This window comes from Metopolophium dirhodum, chromosome 8 (genome assembly GCF_019925205.1).
Source record: "Metopolophium dirhodum isolate CAU chromosome 8, ASM1992520v1, whole genome shotgun sequence".
Taxonomy (NCBI): Eukaryota; Metazoa; Arthropoda; class Insecta; order Hemiptera; family Aphididae; genus Metopolophium; species Metopolophium dirhodum.
The window spans coordinates 23,414,412-23,435,479 of record NC_083567.1 but is presented as its reverse complement, the minus strand read 5'-3'; the positions used below and the strand labels follow the sequence as shown (position 1 = coordinate 23,435,479).

Sequence of the window (21,068 nt, the reverse complement as noted above, 5' to 3'; positions counted from 1 at the left end):
GTAATCAGACTTTGTTATAGTGTAAAATAATGTTATTCTCTCATTTACCTGGAGGTACCGGATAATAATAACAATAATAATTTAAAATATTTTTACACATTCTTTAGATAAATTATTACTCCATAAAATATTATATTGTAAGGTAGTAAGTACCCCCATATGCACATTTTAAAATGTTAAAATAACTTTCTTTAAAATTTAAATGTAAAAAAACTTATTTGGGGCCCTAAACAATAATATTATGCTTTTTTTAAACCTACTAATGGGAAAATATATGTGATGTCTCTTATTAACTGTTATTACGTATTTAATTTAATTCCACCACATAAAAAAATTTATCGTTCAATAGAATTTGTGAAAGTGTTATTTTTATATTAAAGTTATCTATTATAAATCTAAAGATATGATTATTATTTAGGCACAAGACCTCCAAAGTCTTTTTTAATATTCTATTTTTGAAGTTAATGAGCCTGTCATGTAAATTTTTACCCACATTTCGTGGCGAATTCCAAACACATAGTATAATTATGCTACATAATTAGGTATATTACATTATACTACTAGTAGATACCTAAAATTTTTTTTCTGTATCCATGTATTTTAATTTTAATTTATCCTATTAAAACAATAGTTTATTCTGTATTGATTTTAAACACCCGCCTTAATTATAATAGGCATATTAATATATAATTATTAATATTTTTTTTTCTTAGTTCTGTTTACAAAGTACAAACCAATCCTTACAGTTTGATCCAACTATGAAAATGCTTGTTCTTTTTGTAAACATGCTCTGGAATATTGGTCTAATTTAACAAAAGAAGACACATGATGATGATCACAAGTATAGAGTTTGCAGAATACCAAGATGTGATTTAAAATTTATAAATCAAATTAATTAATTAATATTAGTTACCATCATAAAATGACTACCTTTAAAACAGTGGTTACAGACCTGCAACCACAGACCTTAAATTGTTCGGGGACCACTTTATTCGTAAACCTAATAATATACTTATCAAAGTTCCTCGCTTTTGGTGAATATATACGTTTCTTGATTTATTTTAAACACGAAAATGAAAAAAATTTCTTCCCCGTGTATGCTGATTGTAAATTGTAACATTTTTACGATAGTTAAATTTTTTTAGCAAGTTATGCATATATATTATACCGTAAATTTAAAATACTCACTTAAAAACTGAATTATCGTAAAAAACTAACTTACAAACACAGATAATGTTTAAACTAACGAAGCTACAAGTGTTCTGATGAGTGTAAATTTGCTATGTTACGCACTGGTAAGACGGAGACGACAAATACTAGTGTTACGTACTCTTAATGGTTCAATAAAATTTAATAGACCATTCATGGGCGATTTCATTTAAATCGTGTTTTTAGGGACCATTAGCTCACTATTGATTCAATAACTGTTTAGTGATTATTCATATGACCAGGCAAAGTACACTTATTTTTAGAATGGGATCCATACCTAAAAATCTAAAATTGTGATTTTCTAAATTGAGAACACTATTACACTCAATAATAATACATTTTACACAAGACTACATTAAACCAAAAAGTAATTTTGGTCTGCATATAAAATTGATTATTCACTTATTTGTTTCAAGCTAAATATTTAACTTTTGTATTCTGTCTTAAACTTTATGTACGTCTCAACATAAAAACAAATAACATTTTTATTGCTTAACCCATTAGTTAATATTTGGCGTTGCAATAAGTTTCAAAGGAAAAATCATTATTCACATTCTACTTACATTTTCTAAATAAATGTAGTTATTAGAATAGTTGATTTTCGTATGTTTTAATGGATTTTTGTAATTATACTAGGTACAAATCAAATGATTGAAATTATTTTTGGACTTTTTTGAACACTACTTATACAAAAAATAATAAGTAAATTTAACCAACAACTTATTTGATATGAAGTAATCCTTGCTTGTACACTTTTCACATAATCATTAAATAGTTTATTAAAAAGATAAAAATGTACAACATAAAATAGTCACAATTCACAAAATCTACAAACAAATAAAATTTTGTTGAATCTAATATTAATAAAACTAAATAAATGTAATATTGTCTTCAAATTTAGTTACAATTTGTATAACCTTTAATGTTTATAAAATATTATATATATATGAACACATATTTAAATTCAATCAAGTATAACAATAAATTAATAATTATCTACTTAAGTATACCAATTTATTTTACAAATTAAAAAGTTAGAGCAATTTTAAAATAACATATTTAAAGACTACTTTACATCAATTTGTTTCTTGACAATTAGCAACATTACAACTGTGTGGCCCAAATTTAATTTAAAAACAATAACCTTACTCACTCATAAGTAAAGTTAAAAATTTTAATGAGAAATTCAATGTAATAATGATTCTGTATACTAATATGGAAATAGTGTTTAGTTATCCCTAAATCTTGATATTTTTTGTTTGCCTTCGTAATAAGATAATATGATAAAATATTTAATTTTAAGATTAAATTAATTGTACGGTTAAAAATAGTAAAAATGTAATTGTTTTAATACAAAATGAAAATTGAAATATTTATTAACTAAAGGCATGGCAGTGTGATTTATTCACATAATATAATAGTAATGACATATTATGCGAGTTAGACATTACAAATCCTATGCAAGCATAATATAATATGATGATAATATTTGTTTTTTTTATTATGTGAATTTACTGTAGTAATCTTAAATACAAAAAAAAAAAATGTATTTGTTGATAGAACATGTAAATGAATTTAAAATCTTACTATTAATTTCAATTGATTAAACGGAATTTGAATGCTATCTTGTTTGATTTAAAACTGAACATGGTTTCAAAATAATTGGTCATAAAAACCAAAATTGCACGTCATTGTAAAAATCTACCATTAACAATACTTTAAAATTTTTTTCTTTACACTATACGAAATGTAACTAAAATTACTATCTATTTTTAAGAAGACATCCGCATTTTAAATTGTTTGATTTATGAAACTTTAAGAACTTATTCAATGTAACAAACAAATGGTTTCACATCTGAACCACATAGTAAGTTGCTTGATTACAAAATTATATGGACAAACGGTTTCACGTGGGAAAAAAAACCATAATGCCACAGTTATAGTATAAATATAAACCAAATTTTCACCACAAAAAGATAATAGTAAAAATTTGGTGGGACTAGGAATATTGCTAGTGTGGTTCTTATCCGCGTGAAACAGCTTTTAACAAACATTTTAAGTAAGTTTGGAGTCCTCAAAAATAAATAAAGAAAATAGTTTAGCCTTATCACAGAATAAAAATTATACACACTTATTTTTAACAACCCCTCAACTAGTAGGAATGTAAAAAATATTATTTACATTACTTCAATATTCAAGTCTAAAATGCAACTAAAACTTTGCACCTATATTAAGGAATATATCCAAAGTATCACAATTTATTATTTTTGTTTAATTTAACTAAAAAACTAATTAATATGTGTTTTTAGCCAAGTCCAAAAGCCATGAACAAAACCATACAATCGCAATCGGTTTGATGTTATTGCATGCTTAGTGTTCATTAACATGGTTATATATCAGGAAACCATTGGATGACTGGTTGCTGATGTAGAATCATCATCAAACGGAAAATCATCACTAATCCAATCACCTTCGTCAGACATTGTTATAGATGTATACACCATATGACGACGTTCAGCAGCAGACATTGAAAAATGACTGATAGACAAATATAAAAAAAAAACACTTAGGTCAGTGTCTAAAACACTTCACCAGTATATCAAAAAGTGACAAAAAAACACACACACACACACACACACACAATACAAAATAACCTGTAAACATGCTCTTGTAATAAATTAATCAATCAATTAGTAAGAAGTAGCAAGCTATTAATTAGTAAATACAAATTAATTATAATATATTTTTATATATACACAAGAAAATAATTAAGTTAAAACTTAACTAAATAAGTTTTTTTTTAAAGTATTTTTATGGGTGTTGATACTATTGAAGAATAAATTTCTCATTTAGAAATAATATACACAGATGTTTCCAATATAATTTTTAGTTTTAAATTAATATTCTCATTACTGAAAACTACATAAAAACAACAATTTTTATTATTGAGTAATCACCAAACGAAAGACTTTTGCAAGATAGGTATTTTATCCACATATCTATTAATAATATTGCAGACTCCAGTGTAATAGTATTATTTTATAAAAAGTCTAGAACTTCACAAAAGCCAAAGTATGAACATAAAGGTGTATGTAAATCAAATAAGCAACATAAATAAACGATTAAATAAAATTGTACGGTATTAATTATATTTATAAAAACCAAAATAAAATATTATATTTAAGTGTACATGATCAGTTATCAGTTTACCTGATGACCGCTTGATGATGGTCACTTAATTTATCACTGCCTGAATTTTCCAACATTTTTTCAACTTCCATTAGTGTATTTTGGTGGATGTCGCAAGTCTAACAGATAAAAAGAAAGTACATAAAAAACTAATATTTAAACAAAATATTAACTAAAATAATGAATACATAAAGGGTAGTGGCATGATAAACTTAGTACAACACCAATCTACAGGTAAATTTAATTCACAATCATTGATCTTCATTAAGGTAACATTTCATGCTTTTAAGTACATTAGAAAATTTTTTTAATGTGTTAACCTTTGAATAATAAGTTATTTTATTTTTATTTATTGAATCTTTCATATGAAAATATCTATTTAAATTTTAAAATTAAGTTATAAAATACAAAATATTTATTTATTTGTTAAAAATGAAAAATGTATATTATAATATAATTATAACAGATAGATATTGAAACAGTTATATTCTATGATCGAATTACATATTACTTAATGTAAATTATTTAAATATTATTTGTTATGTGATTCATTAATCTAATCGTACTCTGTCAATTATTGTGATATTGAAAATAAAATAATAATAATGATTAAATATTTAAATTTAATTTGATTGTGAAGACTTGTTTATCCAATACCCCCTTAAACATAAATTAAACAACCTATAACACTAAAATCAACTAACCTAGTAGCTAAGCTAATATAACTAAAATTATATTTATGAATGATTTTAGTCCAAAAATGATTTCAACTTCTTAGAAGTTGCAATATTTTGCATTTTAAAGCATTTTAAAGCATTTTAAAGCATAATATGCTATATATTATGCTGCTAATAATTTAAATAGTTGAGTCAAATAAAAAATGTCTCATATCACTTATATTTATTTGTTATTGCTCTCCAATCTTGTCTAACTCAAATTTATTATAAAAATAACCATTATATATTATTAAAAACTATGACTTAAATTAATCCATCCATAAACATAATTTTGATTTAGAAAACATTAAAAAAATTTACAGCATTTAAACACATTGTTATAGCTAAATTATATGATAATTGATACACGTTATAAACATGTATTTAAAATAATACTGAGAAAGTTTTGATTGAATTATAACTACTAATATCCTGAACTTTATAAATTATTTAAAATAATTAATTAGAATACTACTTATTTCTACAGGGTACAACCAAAGATTAAAACTGTAATATTTTATTTTACCTAATTTAAATCTAATGTGTCACACAATTTAATACAATATGATTTATCAACTGTCACCAAAAGCGAAAAACAATGTTTTCTTTGCAATAATACAATAAAAATAAATAACTATTGAATGGTACATTTAGTTTTATTTTTAAGTAGAGATATTTCTTCTTAAATATAAATTGCCACAAAAATCATATGTTATATTAAGCTAATAATAGTAATGCATTTATAAAATATTTATATTAATAATTACATCAGATATCAGATATTTTTCATAAATAATGATTAATACATTCATTATTAATATTGTATATTCTTCTAAGGAAGTCTAAATATCTGGGTTATACCATAATTACTGTAACCCTCAACACTTAAAACACGGACCCATAACAAATAATATCTATTTCAATAAAGAAAAGTATAGTAAAAACAATATATTTCTAATTAAACATGGAAAAACTTAAAATGGAACGCAACAGTAACCATTTTCTTCTAATTTTCATTTATAGGCTATACTAGGTTCATAATTACTTCACAGTGATTAAAACACTTAAATTCACATGCTAAGAAAACTCCAAATAAAAATACCACCCACTTACAAAATTTAACATTTTTATAGGCGAAATAGGCATTTCTGAAGCACCACATAATTGGCTCCTTAATAATTATTAAAAGCATACAGAATTAATTAATTAAATACTTGTTAACTTGTATTATTACAAGTGGGAAAGGAAATTTTATTCATTTTTTTTTTAGCTTTTAGTAATAAACAATGATAGATCACATTATACTAATTATAAGCCAATATTTATCATCAAAAAATATTTTATGTTAAAAATGTTTAAGTATTGATTTCGATAATAATTATAATATAATTAAAATTGCGTTTTAAAAACTATTTTAGGGCTTTTAATGAGATGAGCAATTTTTATTTTTTAACTATTTTATTTGAAGGTGCATTTAACAAAAATAATAATATTTGTATTCAGTAAATGTTAAATACCAAACATAGGTAATATAGCAGGGGTGGCCAGCGATAAGAGAGCTGTGAACCGTACAGTATAATAAAAAATATGTAAAAATATGTAAGAGCCAAGATCAGGAAAAAACATGTTCTCAATTATTGTAAATAAGATAAGATTTCAAATATAATAAAATGTGTAGAAGGTGAAACAATATAATAAAATACAATAATAGTGTCAGATTAACATAATAACATTAGTCTATGATGCGAGTCGCGGTTTGGCCACTCCTGTATTATACTAATAATAGTAATGTATAATATATAAAAATGTAATAAATTATGACTATATTCAATCAGTTTTTAAATTTCTCCTCACATTTGTTTTTACATAACTTCAAAATATTACATGAAAAATGTCAATAAAAAATATATCTGGTTAGGATATATATTTTATGATTATTATGATTCTAAGCAGTGCTTGAATCCATTAATTTTACAATGTTTTTTTTTTATCACGTTCTAAATCAGGAAAAATGCTTTAAGTTTTCACTTTGAAGGTGGTTTAGGTGGTTTCTGATAGAAAATTAGATCCAGTTTGTATTATTGGGAATATTTAAACAGCACCAATTTATAAAAATTGGATTTCATCGAAATGTTGTAATTCAAAAATAAATTAATAACTGCACAGACTTAAAACATTCAGTAAGTATTTATTTTAGGTTTTTCTAACTATGTTCTGATTTTCTAAATATTTGTGCTCTTTTTGCACTATTTATAAACATTTTAACATTTTTTCGAATTATTTAGATGACAGTTTTTTTGAAAGCAGAAAGTTAGAAAATTCAATACAAGATTCCAACTTAAGTTAATCATACAGTAATATTAATGGAACATTGGGGTATTGAATTTTTGAGTTAATAACAATATTTATTGTGTGAAGTATTAGGAAAAAAATAGTTTAACCCACCGTCTCCGTATCACAAATAGAAAATTAATTAATTATAGTAATATAAATAAATTGTAAGATATCCTAAGAAATATAAGCTAATTGCTAATGCCATTTAATCATAATAGTTTTTTGTGTACAATGAATTATTATTGAATTTAAATTCACCACATCATTTAGTCATCTACTTAATGACTAAGTACATTTGAAACCAACCTTACAACTAAAATAACTTCTGAGTTCGGAATGACGCAAAAGCTAATAAACCTCATAGAATGCAGTATCGGTCATACTGACATCAAAGTAATAGTAGGACACCCTATCGGAGACAGTACAAGCGACAACTGGACTAAGGCAGAGTGATGCTATGTCACCTATTCTATTCAACATAGCCTTGGAAAAAGTAGTAAGACAAGCAATTCTAGATAAGAAAGGTGTAAAACTAGGATAAAATAACATTGGAATCTTAGCATGTGCGGACGACATAGTCTTGATGACAGAAAGTAAAGATAAACTCAAAGAACAATAAAAAAACTCATAAATGCTACAAAATGTATAACTGCATATATGGTAGTTCAAAGACACGACCAAGTACATTACCGCAATGAGTGCCTAGAGCCCTAGAAATCGAAAACTACAAGTTGAGAAGAGTACAAAGTAGTTAAAGAGTACAGTAGTTCAAATACCTTGGCGCACTAATAACACAGCAGAATGAAATAGACATGGAAATAAAAGCGAGAATACAAGCTGGCAATAAATGTTATAAATAAAGTTACTAAGATCAAGATTAATCTCCAGAGATCTCAAGTCCCAAATATATCAGGCACTTATCAAACCAGTTGTGACATATGGTTCTGAAACTTGAACCTTAAGAAAAATAGATGAAAATGATCTATTAGTGTTTGAAAGAAAGGTACCGAGGAAAATGTATGGGCCATGTAAAGGCGAATCTACAGGGAAATGGATCATACATAAAAACAAGGAACTTCAGGAATTGTATCAAAGGCCAAGCATTAAAGAAGATACTACCAAAAGAAGGCTGAAGAGGACAGGTCATTCTTTATAAAAAACAGGATCATTGGTAAAAACAGTACAGGATAATGCACCACAAGGAAAATTACTACTTGGAAGACCGAGACTACACGGGGAAGATAGAGTCAAAGAGAACATAGAGAAAGTGAGACCAGGGATGGATTGGAATGAGTTAGCATTAGATAGGGAAATTTGAAGGAAAATCTGTTGAACGACATGGTCTTGAAGGCCGAAGTCACGAAAGAAGAAGAAGAAGAAGAAGAAGTCGTGATAGGTTGTTTCCATTTAAGTTTAGGCATGCGAGATGCGTCTACACACAAACGCGTAAACCTGTAAAATAGTGTAAATAGCGCATGCGCAAAACCCCAACAGAGCTGATCAAAATCTGCCGCTTCTAAATGTTGGCGCCCGGGTATGCAACAGCGCTACTTGCTAGGTTGGGGACTGCGCTCAAGTTCACAAAATTAAGCGCTGTTGCCACTGCTATGCGGGCCTCCCCCACACGCACCGATGCTACCGTCACTCGTCTGTTAGTGATTTAATCATAACTGAGCACTGGCTAACCATTCATCCATTATCAATAAATTAAAATGTTTAATTATACTTTAACATATTATACATAATATGTTACTGTGTTAGATAATATTTGGTTGCCGAGTGTAAAAATACATATCAAAACCGCCACTGATGTAGACTGATTAGTTGGCATGGTGCTAGATTATAATCTTCAGTCAAAAGGTTGGATAACAGATAGATAGACAGTGTTAATAATATAAATAATTATACTAACTCTTAAAGTTGGTACAAATCAAATTAAAAAATTTTGGAGTAGCATCTAAAAATAAATATAGCTTGAATATACAAAGTAAAATGATAAAAAGTAATCTAATTGTTACATTATGTTTTCTCATTTATTTATGAAATAAACCTATTCATATATATATATTACTTTTAACTTTTAGCCTTTAGGCACCTATTAAGTTTATTTATTTATTATATAAGAAGAAATATTTTCATCAAAAATTAAATCATCAACTATATTTATCAAATTGTGTAATAAAATTGCCCATTCCTATTTTAAATAAGTATGATAATTTTATTTATATACACTATACAGTATTAATATAGTTAAGTCTTTTTTTTCTAACATCCCATGGCAAACATTTCCATGAAAATAAAACTTGTCAACTTGGTATGACTTATGAAATTAAAACTACAAAAACATCTTCATACTATATAATAACACAATATTAATTAGTGTGAGTAATTAATGTGTGTTAAATTTAAAAGTAGTAATAATTGTGAAGACATATTGCATCTTTAGTTTATAGGCAAGTGAACTGATAAATTAAAAAGATTATAAATAAGCACTTTTTAAATCATTTACATGACTCGTGAAAGTGTTAAAATATTTTTCACATACAAATACTTATATTTTTATCTTAATAATTGAATATGTTACTTTTGATTGTTCTTCATCAATGTCAGGTACTTCCAGGTGAATTTTCAGCTGACATAACTTTTCAAGCACAGCAATACCTTAAAAATAAAATTATTATAATATAATTATTGTGTACTTTATATAATTTAAATATTAATTAATAAATACATCAAGTTTTTAAAAATAGTTCTTACCTTCATCTCTGTTGTTACTGTATTTACATTCCCATGCATCAAAAAGCATATTATAATATCTAGAACCTTCAAAGTATTGATGATATTTAAAAGATGAAGTGGTTGGAAATACTTTTTGAAATCTAAAATCATAAAAATCTTAATAGTAGTCATAAATATAGAAAAAAAATTATGTATTAATGAAATACATACGAGCCAATTTGTGTAAGTTCATCTTCATAAATGATAAGATGCCTAATATCATCTGGTAATAGATCATCTAATATGCTATCGATATACTAGAAAAAATTAAAAGTTTATAATTAATTGAAACTTATAATAGTAATAAATAATTTAGTACTTCTACTCTGGATTCAGCATTTGAATAATATTCTTGTTTTTCTTTTTCCTTAGCAGATAAATTGAATGTATATAGTCTCTTATCATAGCATAGTGATGATTTAACTCCTAACATCTTGAGCAAAGTATTCTATACAAATTTTTAATTTAGTAAAAATATTTATTGAAGGTTGATTATAAAAATTAAATGTAACTTATATTTGTACAAGCTATTATAATTTATTACTCACATGTGTACTTTGAGACATTTTGTTTGGGATATGATAACCAACCATATTCATAAGATCTTTGACTAATGGTCCCTTAACAGCCAAGTCGAGCGGAGAAGATGAATGCAATGAAGGAGATATATTTACCTAACATTGAACATAGAACCATTTATAATTCATTATTCAATTCTACAAACATGTAATTTTAATTACCTCTAATATCCAAGGTTTAAGATGTTCATCGAACAAAACATCAATACCAAATAATTCATATGCGTTATATCTATTGCTCAAATTTGAACGACACATTTGACTCATAGGCGATTCACCACTAATGACAGTTTTAACAACCAGATCTTCCAAACTCTCCCACAATTTTTTAACGTCAACATTACGTTCTTTTTCCATATATGTCCATAATGATTTTAATGTCCTGAGTTATTATAATAGGTTAATAATGATTGTGTTATTTAAAATATAAATCCTAACATTAAATCTAAAATAAATACATTTACCATTTATGACCTTGACATGCATCAGCATCTTCATTTTGAGTATACTGACTACTAAGTCTGTTAATACTGTAGTTTGTCAAATGCATATATCGATCACATAGAGTGGTAAGATCAGATGAATACTTAACTGAAATATTACAAATAAATAAGTGAAAGTTTCAATCATAAAACAAAAATTATTATACCAGAAGCAAATCGCACAAGGCCATTATCATAAAGATACAGGCGAAGTGGATTAATTGAAGTGATGAGTATATATAGTCTTAAATCAAATTTGGTGTCATTGATTAGATATGGATTATCTATGTATCTTTGTACAACCAAAGGTACTTTCTTTGGTATTTGACCCCATTTAGATATAACACGAATTCCAGTTCCTCTAGCAGATGCTGGCTGTAAATAAAAAACATTTAAAGACATTAGTTTATTTATCATTATTTTAAGGAACAAATAAAAAAAAAAATACCGGTTTAACAATCCATTTATCTTCATCATTTTTTTCCCAAACTTGTCGTAAAATTCTAGCTTCTTGAGGTAGTATATATGATGTGGGTATAAAGCCAAAATTTTCTTTACCATATTTTAACATTAATCTATGCAAGTTTTTCCACAACCTATCTTTGCGACCAATTTGAAAAGTACCCGGAAAATGGTTAAGTTTTTGCTGTTCTCGAAGTGTTTTGAAACACAATGATTTCATATGTTTACCCCAAGTTCCAACCCAGTCATTAGATTCTTAAAAATAATAAGAAAAAAAAATCTATTATTATTAACATTTATACAGGTAATACAAAAGGAAAAGGAAAAAAGTACAGGTATACAGTCTAGATGCCATAATTAATCATCAGGTAGAAGAGCTACCATAAAAAGTATCAACAATAAGATATGTAACCACGATGATTTTGTAAGGAAATACCATTTTGTTTGGATTGAATGGTTATGACAGAAGGATCAATTGCAATTTTAAATAAACTATGCTCACTTCTAACGAGTTTAAAACCACTATTTTGAATAGTTCGACGTACAACAATTGGAGTTATGGAACTTAGTTTCCACTTTAATAACTTTTGCAAAGATAATGGAAATGATTCACCTGTAATGACAATTATTGAAAAATTTGAATTAATAATTTTTTTCTAAGTATTAAATAAAAACGTTAGTACCTTTAACATCATGGGAAGAAAATCTTATGTAAGGTGGCATATTAGAAAATAAACTAGGGCGTAATGCTGAATGGTATTCAAAATTATCTTTTTGTATTTGAGTAGTACCTGTAATTTTTTTTGTATTGAAAATTATCATTATACAAGTATTTATTCTATTTATTTATTTTTATTAGATTTGTATTTTAAACATAAAAATACCTGAAAACAAATGGTCAAAAGCTAATTTATTTGGTTCATTAGTCATATCTTGTTCTATACTCTTGTTAAGGGTTTGCACTATTGGAGATTCTAAGCTTTTTCGAGCATCTATTATAGAAACAGTATATAAATTAATATAAACAAATACGTAGCATTGTGATGTGAGTTTGAGTTAATATTTACTTTCAGTTGTTAAGTCCATGTGTAAACTGTATGAACTGAAATAAAATAATTCAATAATTGAATTAAAGAATAAAATACTTAATTGTTTAATTAATTTTATTCTTACTTAACAGGAAACACGGATGTGTTATTTATATTATCAGTTTGCCTTATAGTGTTAAGAGTTAATGTTTTACTATTTTTATCAGAGAATGTTGATTTTTCTTTTTCGTAGATATCGCTATTAAGTATTGATTCTGGTTTCGGACTTATTTGTTCATGAATCAGTTTGCCATCTTTAGTGATCATCAACGATTCTTTTACCTTAGATGTATCTTTTATATGTTTCATTGATTTAAATATTTCTTTTGATTCTACAGGCATAAATGTACCTATTCGTACATGGTTGACAAGCGTTTTCTGATTTGGAATGTCCATGAGATCTTTATTCTTTGAATTTGTATTATTCAAATGACCATTTATGGTTAAAGATGAGCATCCTATCTTTTGCATACAATTTGTAGAAATAAGAGGCTTAGGAGGAACCGTTGGTAAAATCTAAAGTATAAATTATTGTATAAAATTTAAAATACATAGATAAAAAATTATCTTTATTACAATACATACTTTACGCTGACGATGAACAGGAGGTTGTCTTATGTGCACATCATATTTTTTATTCGATGTATAATTAAATTGATCAATATTTTTGTACTCCTCTTGATCTACACAGTTCTCATTTTCTTCCCATTGTCTTGAATTATTATGATATTGAAAAACATCATTGCGTCTATCATTGTGTTCTATTTCATACATAGATTGTGTTGTATAATCTTTCTTTTTGTTTCCTTAAGAAAAAAAAATATGTTTTTGCTATGCTGGGGTATTGTATATTCAATTTATTAATTTCGAAAAATGTAATCTTCTGTTTGTAGATTGCAGTACATATGGCACATTACTAACCATTAAGAACGGCTACAGGAACTACACAACAATTTGTCGTCTCCGTCTTACAAGTGCGTAACATAGCAAATTTACGCTCAGCAGATCACGTTTAGCTCCATTAGTTTAAAAACTAGAGTGAATTGACCTATTATAAAACTTGATGTTAAGAACATTATCTGTGTTTATATGTGGGTTTTTACAATAGTTCAAATTTTTAGCAAGTTATGTGTTTATAATATAGCATAAATTAAAAATGCTCATAACTTACTAAAAAACTGAGTTATTGAGAAAAACCCACATACAAACTCAGATAATATTCTTACCATCAAGTTTCATAATAGATCGATTCACTTTTATTTTTAAACTAACTGACTTAAACGTGATCCGCTGAGCGTAAATTTGTTATGTTACACACTTGTAAGACGGAAACAACAAATATCTATGTAACATCCTCTTAACAAAAAAATTAATTTATTTTAAATAATAATTTTTCAATTAACTAATTAAAAATTACTTATTCTACTTACCTAATGAATGAGGAAACCTGGATAATGCATTTGAATAGTTTAAATTGTACAATGTAGGATCAGTATCCAAAATTGGATAAGGATTTAATTTTAGCAGTCTTTCTGAACTGTGATCCATTGTTTGATGTGAGTTGGTACGGAGAGTTTGTAATCGATCTATATGACACCACCGTTCTTTAATCCCATCAGATGAAAATGCGTTATGTTCTTGGTGGGTATCAAGTGGTCGAGATCTCTTAATTCTATTCATATGTACATTGCAAACAGGGCAAAAACAATTTTCTGGTACAGTTCCATCATGTTCAGAATTGTTGATCATCTCTTTGGTTAATAATGAGTATGATTTATTGTTCATTTTCTACTTGTATAGTTATTATAACAAAAACTTTTAGATTTGTCTGTAAAAATTAAAATATATTTAAAAAATTTTAAAAAAACATAAAAATAAAAATATATTAGGCAATAAAATTATGTTATAATTCTTTACGGTTAAACACTACCATAATAAATACATTTATTTGAAAATATGTTATTGGGAAATAGAAATAGAGGAGAGTAAGTTAAGATGATTTTTAGATAAATGAGGTCAGTAGTTAGATAGTGGCATGTGTATAGTATACTTGGCACAATGTTAGATACTTTGACATATACGAGTACTCTATCATTTATAGAATGACATTAAAAAGAAGCTATAGTTCAAATTATTTAAAAGGAAAATATCCTTTGGAATTCATTAAAATATTTTACAAAAATAAATATAGAACTGTTATCTATTGTATCTATTCCTATTTATAAAATACTCTGTAAAAAAAAAAATGTATGTAAATACAATTCAAGTCTTCAGATTATTGAATTAAACAAATCACTATGCCTGTCTAATAAATTGTAGGTACCTACAACATACAATATAAATAGAAGTTGGGATAGAAGTTTAAAAAAAATGAAAGATAATAAAATAATAGAAAAGTATATATTAAAACTTGTCTTAAAATAGTACTTACAGTTATTTGGTTTGTTAATTTAATTTTTATTATGAATGTACCTAGTTCTATATATATAGCCATGTAGGCAAGTAGTACTTATTTCCAAAGTAAGGTAGTAGGGCATAGTTTGAGGTGTACTCTAAAGTACAAGGTTTCTAACCATTAAACTTAATTTTTACTTAATTATAATGTTGAAAATTAATAATTTTTATTTAATAGAGAAAAATTAAACTGTATTATAACTATTTTATTTATCCATCATTGCACAATTATGGATGATACAAATAATACAAATAATATTTAGTAAGTTGTACACATGTATGACATATAATTGCTCTAGAAAAATGTCAAGTAGTTTATACTATAGTTGAAAATATTAAATAATCAATTTTTAAGTTTTTTAGGTATGTATATTTTTTATATAGATCTTAATATTCTTAAATTATAAAGACTAAATGGGGGACGGTGTGGCCGAGCAGACTACGGTGTCGGTTCTAACGCACACAGTAGCTAGTTTGAATCCCGGCCACAAGCGGCATCACTCTCTGGGCAGGCAACTGTTTAGACGGCGAGACTGCCATCCCCCAACTGGACATAGCAGAAACCTACTGGTGCCCAATTAGAATTTCAGGCCTGCCCCGGACATAGCGCCATACGCAAACAATTTTTTGATTGCTCTAATTGATCGTGTATTAATATAAGATATTCACTAGAACTTAATATTTGATCTATCTTTCCTTAGGCTCCCAAATTACGGTTAAAATATAATTCAAAAGGCTCTGAAAACCCTCACTAAATTATCTAAATATAACTGGTTCCCCAACCCCATTACAAGCCTACAAGTTACAAAATATAGGAACTGGTTAAAAAATATAAATTCAAAATAAATGTTATTTTAGTGAAAAACGAGATCCTACATGATTTAATCTGTATGATTTTACAATTTTCTGTTATAGGTACCAAATATTAGAAGATTATAAAACCGCCTAGGTAGGTCCGATACCTTTTATAAATTATATTAAAATGTAATTGCATGATAAAACATGTTCCAACTGAATAATATATAGTCCCTTTAGTATAGAAAGAAATAATTATATAGGTAGGATTATTTAGGAAATTAATTAATTGACTAGTACTTATTTCAGGAACGTACGCAATTGGGGTTCAAACACGGTCCAAAATGTTTGGATTTTCATATATCATGTTTATACCTATATCATATCAATAACTGATTTTCAAAAACACCTCCCAAAACTTATTTCTGCGTGCATCCCCGAGTTATTTACAAGAACACATATAGAATTTATAGGCACCAACCTCGGCACCAACTCTATTTTGACAAACAACTAAAAAAATAAAACCAACTTGATGAAAAAAAAAATTTATTAATTATAAAATATCCTACCTACTGCTCGCCTAGAAAATGTAATTTTAATTTAAGCATGTACCTGGGTATACATCGTATACAATTAGGTATAAACAAGTAATAATAATACGATAAAAAAAACAAAAACAATTGTAATTAGACGGAGGAAACGTATGTACAGAAGTACTCACCATGAATACGAATAAGATAATATAATATAATAATCATAATAATACTAACTATATTATAACGTAAACGACGAGTGTGGTTGTTGACGACAATCACGACGGTAGACACGAGTTTTAGCTGCACGCAGTAGTTATTATAAATATTTTATTATAATGGTCAAGACGCCGCATCCGCTGCCCGCCAAACAGGAGACATTTCAAACGACGGGGCGAACGGTGGTCGGCAATCGATTCGAACGTGGTCGGAGACGGCGAAAAGCGTCGAATGTATAATATACCGTAGTGAGTGATTAATTGGCAGTCTCCCTAGGTAATCGTAATTCGTAATGATTAAATAACAATAGTTTTATAAAATAATACGCGTAAAACACATTCGGCAACTCCCACCCATACACGGCAAGAGAGGAAAAAAACTTGGCGTCGTCCGCCGTCGTTCAGCGTTAGTGTTCACGTGCGAACCGCGACCGACGCGCGCAGGCCACTAACTACTCACTATTGCGACACTGACTACTGTGAGCAGTGACAACTGACAAGTGTGAACTGTGAAGTGACTATATAGTATATAGTAAGCACTGAGCAGTGGCCAGTAAGAGGAGACACTTCATTGCATTTGGGCTGTGGCCTGCAAGCTGCGATCAGCGCGAGTTATATAAGCTATGGCAACGACTGCCGAGTGCTGACTAGCGGACTTGTAGACGAACTGGCGAGTGGCGGCCGACGAGATAACCGGGTGGTGCACACGACGTCGTCGCCGAAAATTGATTCGCGGGGGAGCGTATAGTAATTTTTTATCCGTTATTTTCGCATTACATTGTCGCCTATCGACAATAATTGCCTATCTGCTATTCTTGGTGATTATTAGCAATTAGCATTCATAATAAAATATTAAAATGTTCAATAGACAATCATGCAAGCTCGTCGTAATTCGTATTCGTGCGTCGCGATGTTACGAGGGGTGGTTCCATAGATATTAAAGAATGGATGAGGCATGGGCAATGGGCATATTAATAAAATAGAGGGAAGTGTGCCGGAATGGGGAAGAGAGAAGTACTGTTTTTTATCATTGGCTCTCATTCTAGCAGAGGCTTATCATAAAATATATACAATAATTAATATAAAAATATTTATGTATATTTGTACCATTAACCTGTAACTTCAAAATATTTTCATGTTTGTTCTTGTATGATAAGCACAAATGGCTTATCCATAATCCATTCTTTAATTTTAATATCTATGTCCTATGGGTGGTTCCGGATGGTTCGCCGACCGAAGGAATATTTTTTTTTCATTTATTATTAATATGACGTATTTTTATGAAAAACCATATTTTCGTGAGGTTATCGGTGTGAACATAGATACGACAGCGCAACAGAGTTGTAATCACTAATCTTGGGTTTTTGGCAGTAGTGCAGTCTGTTGTGCAGTAGTGTGGCGAGCACGTTCATGTTACGTTGTTACGTGATAATACAACAGACAATATATATCATTCACATTTCGCACCGCCGCATTCATGCCCAATGCCCATGATCACGGTCTTGTATAGTTGTATACTATAAGACATTCCCATGGCGGAAATAATAATGTTATGTTTATGTAAAATTGAAAAAAATTATTTAAATCATTGTATTAATATTATGATTCGTGCCAACCCAAAACGCTAATCAGTGGCCAAGGTTTACGATCAATATGCGCCGGCCGCCGAATATAATTGATAAATAATAATAATAATATGATTAATATTAAAAACAGTCAACACTAACTTAACACCTTCATTTTAGATTCTGAGCGGAGTGATTAATGTATTGATTGATTTTACAATGATGTGTGTTTTTTTTTATTATTTTTTTTTTTTTTTTGTCTGTCATCACCTTTTAGGACTGTAAAAGTACTTAAGTACATAGATTTTCTTAAACAGTAGTTATTTTTTCTGATAGGAAAATAAATCCAGTTGGTACTTTGCGGGGTCAAAAGTAAAAATTGCCATGAAAAACAAAATAAAAGTTAAGAAAAAACGGGAATATTTACGCAAAATCGATTTTGGTTTTTGGTATAACTCTGAAAAAAATGACCGAAGATACATGGAATTTTGACTGAATGTTTTTATTATCATTCTCTATACACCGTAACATTTTCAAAATATTTTGAGCTGTTACGGACATTTTCAGTTTCCAATTTTTTTAGTTTTTTATTCTATAAATAATAAATACCAATACAATTTTATTTGTTGGGTAAAAAGCTTGAAAATTTAATAGAAGGCTCCTATATACAGTTTCAAGAACGGATAAAAATTATTAAAAATCCATAGTCACAATTTTTGTTTATAAACAATTAAAGTTAAAATCTTGACAAAATTACGAAAATTAACAAATTATTTTGAGTTTAGAATTCTTAAAAATTATATTTTTAAATCTAAGGTTTGAAAATATAATACAAGATTCCTCTTAAGTTTGTCTACCTTTACAAAAAAAAAATTGTGTACAGTCAAATTAAATTTTTGTAAGCGTTTGAAGTTCGTATTTTTACAAGATTGGATATTTACTCGATTTCTCATGAAGTGATTTTGTTATTTTGTTGTAATTCAAAAACGAATAACTGTATATTTATTTTATTAATTCCTATTCTTGAAAAAAATTTTCAAAATATTTTGACTCATATTGAGCTGTTAACGAAAATTTTTAATTTTTAATTTGTTTAGGTTTTTTTTCTATAAATGACAATAAAATTTTATTTGTTGGGTCAAAATGCGTAAAAATGTAATACAAGGCTCCTGATATATTGTTACAATATAATTTAAAAAATATTTAAAATACATAGGCTCACAATTTTTTTATAAGCATTTAAAGTTCGATTTTTGACAACATTTTTAAAATTTTTAAAAATGTTTATTTTTATAGCTGAGGATTGAACACCTAAAACAATGTTCCACGTAAGTATAGGTTATTTTGTAACCAAAAAATATTAAAACAAAGTTTTTTTTATAGTTATGTTCAAATTTGGACGAAATTACATACTAAATAATATATGTTTTGTTATTTTTTTTTAATACTACATGTACCTACTATGATGGATGTAAATAGGGGCAGCCTTAGTGGTGACTACTGGAGAGCTACTTGGTATTGATTTGTTGTATCGTGTGTTGACCATAAACACAACATAAACAAGCGTAGGTACGCTAACAAGTTATTCATATTTATTATTATAATAAACTAGATGATTCCGTGCACTTCGTTGCCCGTTAAATGTAGCAACTCTATATCTATCTATATGACTCAAACTTTGTACAGTTTTTATTTTATATTCAGTGTATGGTGTTCAAAATTTATCATAACTTTTCGGTTGCCCAGAATAAAAATTCTGATTCGCAGCAGTATATTATCAGGTAGACAATCTACCTGCGGAAGACCGCAGACCCCGTGCTGTCTGTGCGTAAGTATATGATTTAACTCTGAAGTATCAAAGTTATACCAAGTTTGTCGTTTTTACTTAATTCCACCAACAGTGGATTAATATAATCAATTAATAAAAAATCCTATCCTAACCTAACCGTACTAAAATCCGATGAATACAAAAAACCAAATTTAACCCTTTATAAATCTTCTTCCCAGAGGTCTAATCTACCCACAAACATTATTTTTCATATATATATTGACAATAGATAGTAATACAAATCAACAAACATGCCCGATTAACCAATAGCAACCAATATATAATATATTATACACTATAATTATTTTAATCTGCAACTAAATTTTTATTTTATTTTTTAGTTTATTTTTTTCTGGACAGACAGCGCTACTATTGTATTTTTGACATCCAGATTTCCTACTTTTCCTGTGGATTTTCCTAAAATTTTCTTTCATATAAACCTTCTCCGTGAAATACCCTTTCGTTTAAAAAAAAATATCAAGAAGATCTGATAAGTAGTTCCAGAGTTTAACCTGTACAGAGATTTTCATTTCACATTTATATAGTTAGATAATAGATATGCTGGCTCAATAGTATGCTACCTACCTAGTTATGTATTTTCTTATTAATGTTATTACCGTTTTAATTTTATTCAAAATACATTTGTAATATAATACATCAGTCTTTACTTTCGTTAATAATATTTATATTATATTATTTTTTTTATATTAATATTTCCGATTACTGTTATAATTTTTATTTTCTAAAAGGTTATGAGATATTCTTTTTAACTTTTTTAAGTTTTTGTTCTTTCGTAAAGTATAATAGTTCTTTTTATTTTCAACATAAAATAATTACAC

The 21,068-nt window shown here is 27.5% G+C and overlaps 1 protein-coding gene across 1 annotated transcript; it reads right to left on the bottom strand.

The window, feature by feature from the left end:
• Positions 1–1,953: 1,953 nt before the first annotated feature.
• Positions 1,954–17,562, bottom strand: LOC132950110 (tubulin polyglutamylase ttll-4-like). The gene is made up of 19 exons (XM_061021337.1): positions 16,856–17,562; positions 14,267–14,664; positions 13,422–13,642; positions 12,922–13,352; positions 12,816–12,850; positions 12,633–12,740; positions 12,432–12,539; positions 12,251–12,361; positions 11,735–12,003; positions 11,454–11,661; positions 11,269–11,395; positions 10,967–11,186; positions 10,775–10,900; positions 10,546–10,674; positions 10,398–10,483; positions 10,206–10,327; positions 10,033–10,109; positions 4,420–4,517; positions 1,954–3,747 (listed from the first exon to the last, which is right to left on the bottom strand). The coding sequence occupies exons 2-19, from the start codon at positions 14,619–14,621 to the stop codon at positions 3,606–3,608; spliced, it is 2,973 nt and encodes a 990-aa protein (XP_060877320.1). The 5' UTR covers positions 14,622–14,664; positions 16,856–17,562; the 3' UTR covers positions 1,954–3,605.
• Positions 17,563–21,068: the final 3,506 nt, after the last annotated feature.